This window comes from Pomacea canaliculata, linkage group LG3, assembly GCF_003073045.1.
Source record: "Pomacea canaliculata isolate SZHN2017 linkage group LG3, ASM307304v1, whole genome shotgun sequence".
In the NCBI taxonomy this organism is placed as follows: Eukaryota; Metazoa; Mollusca; class Gastropoda; order Architaenioglossa; family Ampullariidae; genus Pomacea; species Pomacea canaliculata.
In genome coordinates this window covers 31,842,834-31,849,883 of record NC_037592.1, presented here as the reverse complement: position 1 = coordinate 31,849,883, position 7,050 = coordinate 31,842,834, and the positions used below count along the sequence as shown (strand labels likewise).

Sequence of the window (7,050 nt, the reverse complement as noted above, 5' to 3'; positions counted from 1 at the left end):
ATTTCGTCCTCCATCAATTTTCGGACGCGAGCGGCACGCCTTGTAAGCGAACTCAGTGATGATGTCTAGCCGAGGACATTTTGTGCCACGTGTTTCATGACGATCACGTCGCTGGTGAAGTTAATACCAGAGAGAGAGAGTGGGAGAGAAAAAAGAGACAGATGTAAACAGATATCTCTCCCTTTAAAAATGTACAATAAATTACTTAAAAATGTCGGTCTTAAAATGAATATAAATGTCTAAAACTGCAAAGGCATGGAAGCAACGCTTTGTCTCTTCTAGACAATGGAGGTAACACCAACCTTTTAAAGAAAATTAGGGCTTCTGAAGGTTATGGGCATATTTGGACATTTTTGCTTTGCGTAAAGGTCCCAATTAATCGCAATATTTAACCTTTGTAATTGCAGTAACTTGGAACCTTAAAAGAAATCAGTCCTGATTTAACTGAATATATATATAAATGAGCATACGTTTTGTAAGAATAGACGGGTTTTTATTCACGGAAGACATAAAAACCGGTCGACTGTCTTAGCAGGGCGACTCCCTCCAGCAGAAAGTTTTTCATTAAACAGTACTCATCCACCTATCAAAACAATTTTAATGTGAACCCAGTTTACTTCAGTATTAAATATCTTCGTGTTTATAATTGTAAACCGCTGCCCTCGCTTTACTCCATGAGCAGCCTCCTTGCTTTTTCTACAGGACGATATCCCTACTGCGAACCTCCTTCTTCACAACGTAGAACTCGTGTTTCGAAGGCGTCCAGAAGGCCAAAATGGAGGCCACATTCTCGAAGACAATGATTAAAATAGAGCAGGCCAAGGTGGACAGCACGAAGAGTGAACAGCGGAGAACGCCATAGCGACGGATGCTGAAAGACTTCATCGTGCCCAGCACAAAGAGAAAAACGATCATGCTGGAGCAGAAGCCCACGCTGCAGTTGAGCCAAAGCCACACGGGCACCGGGTACAGGATGGTCAGCAGCATGTTGAGGGTAGTCAGCGGCAGGCACAGGCTGCACACCGTCATGAGCACGGGCCCCAGCTTGTACCGCAGGGGCAGCTGGCAACTGAGGGCCGTCAGGTAGATACCCTGCATCCAGCGCTTGCGCTGATGCACGTAGTCCCGGAAGGTGAAGGTGCTCTTCTCCAGCATCTCCCCGTCCACAAAGCCGAAACTGTATCCCAGCTTGAAGGCGACCATGGCGAAGAAGCAGTCCTCGGCGATGGAAGACTCTGGCCCATGGTCAAAGGAGACTCTCTTCTCGGCAGCGGAGTTGGCTACAATGAAAGATCCCTTCCAGCTGAAGATGGGCCGGTGCAGGACCTTCAGCGTGAAGCGCAGAGACCCGTAGTCCACGCCCACCCGCACGCTGTCGGCCAGCGTCGTTACCCAGTTGACGATGTGGTCCTTGCTGTAGGTGATGACGCCCTGTCCGAAGTCATGCCGGCCTTCGGCCACAAAGTTAATGATGCCCACCAGGGCTTCCTCCGTCAGTACCGTCTCCTCGTCGAGGTGTACGATCCAGTCGTCCTCGGCCAGAATGTCCACCTCGGGCTCCAGACTGTACTGCAGGGCCGCGCCTTAAAGAGCGAACCGTGTCGTGTGCGGTAGTCGCGCGGCACCACCACTTCCCGCACGCGGCTGCTCCTGGGCAACTGCAGGGGCTCGTCGGTCACGACCTCGAAGATGAAGTTCTGCAGCTCCAGGTGGCTGCACACGCCGAGGTTGCGCTGGATGTTTTCGTGGACCAGCTTGGGAAAGAGGCCGCGCGTCACCACCCTGAAGCACAAGAAAGGTGCTAGGAGCGGCGAGCGCTGCAGGCGCGGCCGGCGTGGGAAAGTGTTCAAGCCGACGATGCCGAAGAAGTTAAACAGGCTGAAGGGCACGGTGAAGAGAACCAGCAGGCGAATGAAGTGCACGACCACCACCTGCCAGAGATGCTCCTCCACGTTGAAGGAGGCGGCGTCGGGTGAGCTGTAAGTCAAGGCAGATATATTGATATATATTATGGCAGCGAGGAGAACCACGCACAGTACGTGCTTAATCTTGTTGCAGGTCACCGAACCCTCGTCGCCCTCCTCCCTGGAGTGTACATCGCTCTCGTTGCTGTGGGCAGACGATGGCGCCATTTTCACCTCTGGGTTCTTTATCGAGAATCTGGCTGAGGGATGGGATGGATGCCAAAATGCTCGCTCGTTAATCACAAACCTCCTGTCTCAGGACGGACACTGAAACAAACCAACGACGAATTTGTAACATCTCATACACATATAGTCTAACTTTCCTAGGTCTTACTTTCCTAGGTCGGGTACCTTGAAAATTCTGACGAGAGAAACTGCTAAATGGACTAACCCTGATCTCATGACACAGCTTTGTGCATGCCAGACCGTCTTTCTGTGATGACGAGCAATCAGTGACAATTAGTGTTGCATCAATTGGATAGCCTCCAACCGTAATCTGCAAGGAAAAATATATTCTCAGCTGTATTTTAAAGCGAAAACACTGGATCCTTAATCAATTTGACTTTCCAATGCATTTAATGCTTTATCAGTAGCAACATGGAAACACTCCTGCTCAGTTTATACAGCCTTTACATGCTCTCTCATTATGCAGAAACCCAGCAACTACAAATATTTCGTCGGACGCTAAATAAGTACTCAAGTAATTGATTATCAAATTTATGGCGGGTTTGTTATTAATAGATACAAGCAGAGGACCAGGAGAGATGACTTTCTAAGAAAAACTCTTTTACACGCCTTTTTTTCTAAAGACCAACTGTTACTAATTTCTTTACTGTTATTTATTATTGCCTAAATTACAGAAAGAAAATGGATGGTTAGTATGACATCAGATAAATCACTTCTTATAATGAGCTATAAGTACGTCAAAATATCATGAAAATTAATCCACGATATAGTCCAAAGCAGGATTTGCATCACGTTCCTGTTGAACATTTTTTACTTCACAGTAATGTCGATTAAACTTCCACTTAAATTACTAATGACTCACTGCGTCTACTAGGGTTAAAAATTTATCAAATCCAAAAACAGTATCATAAACATGAAGATCGTGGTCAATTGTCTCAAACACCTATTCTGTTGAAGTGCTTATATTAAATGAAAATTTAATTATACAATTTAAAGATCTTATCACGCATCGAAATATATGATGATTGGGCAATGTTATTGACTTGTGATTTACTGGACAACGACACAAACAGAATCTCTTCTCTTGTGTGTAATTAGTGCTACACACGGGTGCCGTCTTCTTCTTCTAATTATTATTATTAAAGAATGAATCAATAGCTCATGTCTGCAACAGCAAACAAACGGACAAGAATGCAAGGGGCATTAACTCTTTGGCAAAGGACAGGAAGTTGGGGGTTTGCCAAAATGACAAGATCTTCACTGTCGCCGGCCACTTACAATCATGGCGGCGTAGCTATGGACTCAGTATGACGTCATGTCGTCTGCTTCACCCAGTTGATGCCCTAAAACGTTACTAAATCCTAAGTGATGTGACTTTATAAAGCCCAGGCCTAACTTGAAACAAAACAACTGAGCTATCCGGTTCAGTGAAGGCAGTTGATTAGCAGCATACAACTCCAAGCCACACTTGATCCCCTTTATTCACTCTACTCAGATCCACCTCTCTGTTCACCGGGAATGTTAATGATACCTCTGTTGAAGCCCCTAATTTCTATAACTCACTTTCCTGCAATTTTTTCTCAGGTCTCACACAAATCTTACTAGTGATTGCTCTTAGGGAATAAGCAGTCCAGAAGAAACGAGAAAAGTTCCTCTACATGGCGTCACGATCAATATCTCTGTCTTTATTTACTTGTTCTCTCATTCATTCTGCGCCAAAAAATCTAACAATATTTTCAAGGCAGGTCAAATGTTAAGTTAGGTTTAAATGATAAATACTGACGTTCAGAATCAAAATCGATCAAAATTTTGGATTGCAAAACGATTGTTTATTTGCAATCGTATCTAAAACACAGATTCCGGATTCAACTGTTTACTTTAAGGGGAGGGCAAACCGACTTGTCTTGGTTTCGTTCCATTAAAAATAGGGGTTGGGAGGTTTGCTGGCTTCGTTTATGTGCAATGAGGTGTACAAAATCTTACGTGATACAACTGGTCATAGTGCTAGTCATGCCGAAAGAATTTCCTTCAGTTTTTCAATGTATTTTTCTATCTGTCACTCTGAGATCGGTAGCTGCATTCAAACTCTGTGTTACTGTTTGTAATATTATCCTCTTCCCCTCCAGTTTTCTCCAATTCATTCAGATTTTCATCATTGTTTTCTCCTCCTCACTGCAAAATCTCCAAATCAGGACTGCAGCGTTTTAACGACTCCTCCTCCCCACTGAGGTGACAACACAACCTGGCGGCTTACTTTAACGGCCTCAGACTTGTGTTTTAAACGTGACTAAGTAAACGGTGGTTTTACTGCCCCAAATTTTGCTTGGACATGATTCAGAAGGTCGATATCAATCATTAAAGCCCAACTTATCATTTGACTTGTTTTTCCCTTCTGTTTGGTTTACCGGTCTGTCAAACCTACTGCTTCACGTCATGAAGGTAAAACATCGAAACTCGTAAAGGTTAGATGGCGTTTACGTATCATGCAGCGACGTAAAGAGGGAGAGGAAAACTATAATAATCAACAACGATGGAAAAAGAAGAGTCAAACAAAGATTACCTATCTGAAGGGACTGGCGTTTGCAGGACGAATGGCGGGCCACACCTGTTCACTGCCTTGTCTTCATGGACTCCAGTGCGTGCGGCACCTGTAAGTAGACGTCACCAACACTCAGCGCATTTCTTCCACACAACGCTCGCGGATTGTTGTGGACCGCAAAACTGAATGCGGACACATAAACTTGAAAAGCATTCTGCTGTCTTGATTTCCCAACCATTGCCCCCGCCCTACCCTCTCACACACAAACACCCATTAGGCTCGATCATCAACTAAAGTTGACCGTGTGTGTGTGGACGCGCATGCAAACATTCGTGTGCGTGTTGTGATTAACATTAAGTTGAAATGTTAAAGACGTATCCCATGCATGTGATAATGGTATAACCACGCTCACCAAGAAGCATGTTCTTAGCGCTTGAGACAAGAACGAGTCATGGACAGCGCACGAAAGACGGATGGATGGATAAACAACCGTGCAGACAATAAAAGACTGACATGAAAGACACAAAGAGGAATCAGAGAACAAACTGCAAAGATTGAGAGTTTCGTAAATCTGCAGAGGATGGCTAGCAGCCAGACTAGTCAACAGACGAAACAAAGAAAAAAGAAATGATTACAAAATGGACTAGCATTATGTAGATTGATGTGAGGAGTAGTGCTCATAGAGCAGATGTCATTTCCGTGGACATGACCATAAAAAGACTACAAAAAATTTTTTTTTCAACATTTCCAGTTGGAATAGAATAAAGAATGTGACGATTACTAGCTAAAGATGAAATCAAGAGAAACCTTATTTACAGCCGGCGTTGAACCAAACTGTATAGCTTCAGTCTTCTTGCTATTATCCAGCACCCATCCTTTCATCAATACCTCAACACAACAGCTCTCTAGGGCATCGACACCATACGCTGCAACCCAACTCTATTACAGATCGAAAAGCTGATCTGCCCAGTAGTGGAAATTCAATAAACTCACAGATTTTATTGAATTACCTTTAGGAACAACAAGAGCAAAAATAAAAACTACAGAAAAAGAGGAGAAGACAGAATGAAAAAAGGGGGAAAGAGATTTTATACGAGTAAAGCACGGAGAAAATTAATTAAAATCCATCAACAGAAGCGAGTGACGCTAGAGCTTTCATCTCATCCCGAGAACCATTCCAAACAAGTTTACAACTGACAGCAAAAGTTCGACAGAATTAATGCTCCAATATCACACCCTCCCCTGTATATCTCCCTCTCTCTACAAGACAATCAGACTAAAGAAAAAAAATATGTAATGAAATATTTCAAGAGTTAACGTCGATGTGAACACACTTAGCTGAAGTTTGAACACAGGCCAAACGTACATGCACCATTTCTTCCTTCCCCGTCCTGGCCGCTTCCTCTCAAATTTTCACTGGAACTATTTCAAAACTTGCGTTTACCGAATAAAATATGATTTGCTTTTAGTTTCTGACACTTGTGTCACAGCTAAGCTATCGGTGGCTACTAACTACAGTTAGATCCGGTGGGAATAGATCTAACTGAAAATAGAGCCGACAGGATGCTGTGGCTACGATCACGATATTAACTCTCTACCAACCTCCGAGATCACGGGACCGCGAGACTTCGTGAAACAAATTAACCAACTGGTCTTTTTTAATTTTTATTTTAATAATGTACTTCAAAAAGGCGGCACACAATCATACATGTCCGGGAAAAAAAAACAGGATATAGTGATTCATGTGCATTGTGGCCTTTGACCTTTAACACTTAGCAAGATAACCTCTACTCACTTTCCAGCTGTGAACATTGTTGTAAGGATGGTTATAAATATAATGATGTTCTTCCTTGAAATGGTCTGTGCACTACAACAAATGTGAGAATAGGGAGGCAAGGGGAAACTTCAGCCATGAACATCTATTTTTTCAATGAACAATGACTGAAACGTTTAATGTGCTACCAGCAACTAGTTTGTTTTCCTTCTCCTTTCCTCGTCTCCTGTCTTGACGATCATTTTTCTTCTCTTCCTATTTTTTTTTCTTTGATTTCGTTTTCGTTGACTTAACATTTCTACTCTTAATAATTTATTAGTTTTAAAAATTAGTTTTGAGTTCTGCATTTAATGTATTCTCAATGCACAAGTAAGATATTGTAAAGGCAAAAAGCTCGGATAACTACAGTAATGGCGTTGTGGTGGAGGTTAAGTGTCACGATCATTTTAACTCTGTCCTTCCACCGTTTTCACCTCACCCGATAAATACCCACAGGTCGGGCTGGCCTCGAACCATCATCCAGCGACCTGCTCTTTCACAGTCGAGAGCACTGATAACAGGTTACGGAGCCTGTCAACCCCCTTTTG

The 7,050-nt window shown here is 43.4% G+C and overlaps 1 protein-coding gene across 1 annotated transcript; it reads right to left on the bottom strand.

Moving 5' to 3' along the window:
- Positions 1-476: 476 nt before the first annotated feature.
- Positions 477-6,318, bottom strand: LOC112559494 (beta-1,4-mannosyltransferase egh-like). Its single transcript, XM_025230793.1, is given in 5 exon segments — positions 477-1,577; positions 1,580-2,231; positions 2,356-2,460; positions 4,711-4,798; positions 6,024-6,318. Coding segments are annotated over 2 exon segments (1,434 nt in total). The 5' UTR covers positions 2,133-2,231; positions 2,356-2,460; positions 4,711-4,798; positions 6,024-6,318; the 3' UTR covers positions 477-696.
- Between the last annotated feature and the right edge of the window lie 732 nt (positions 6,319-7,050).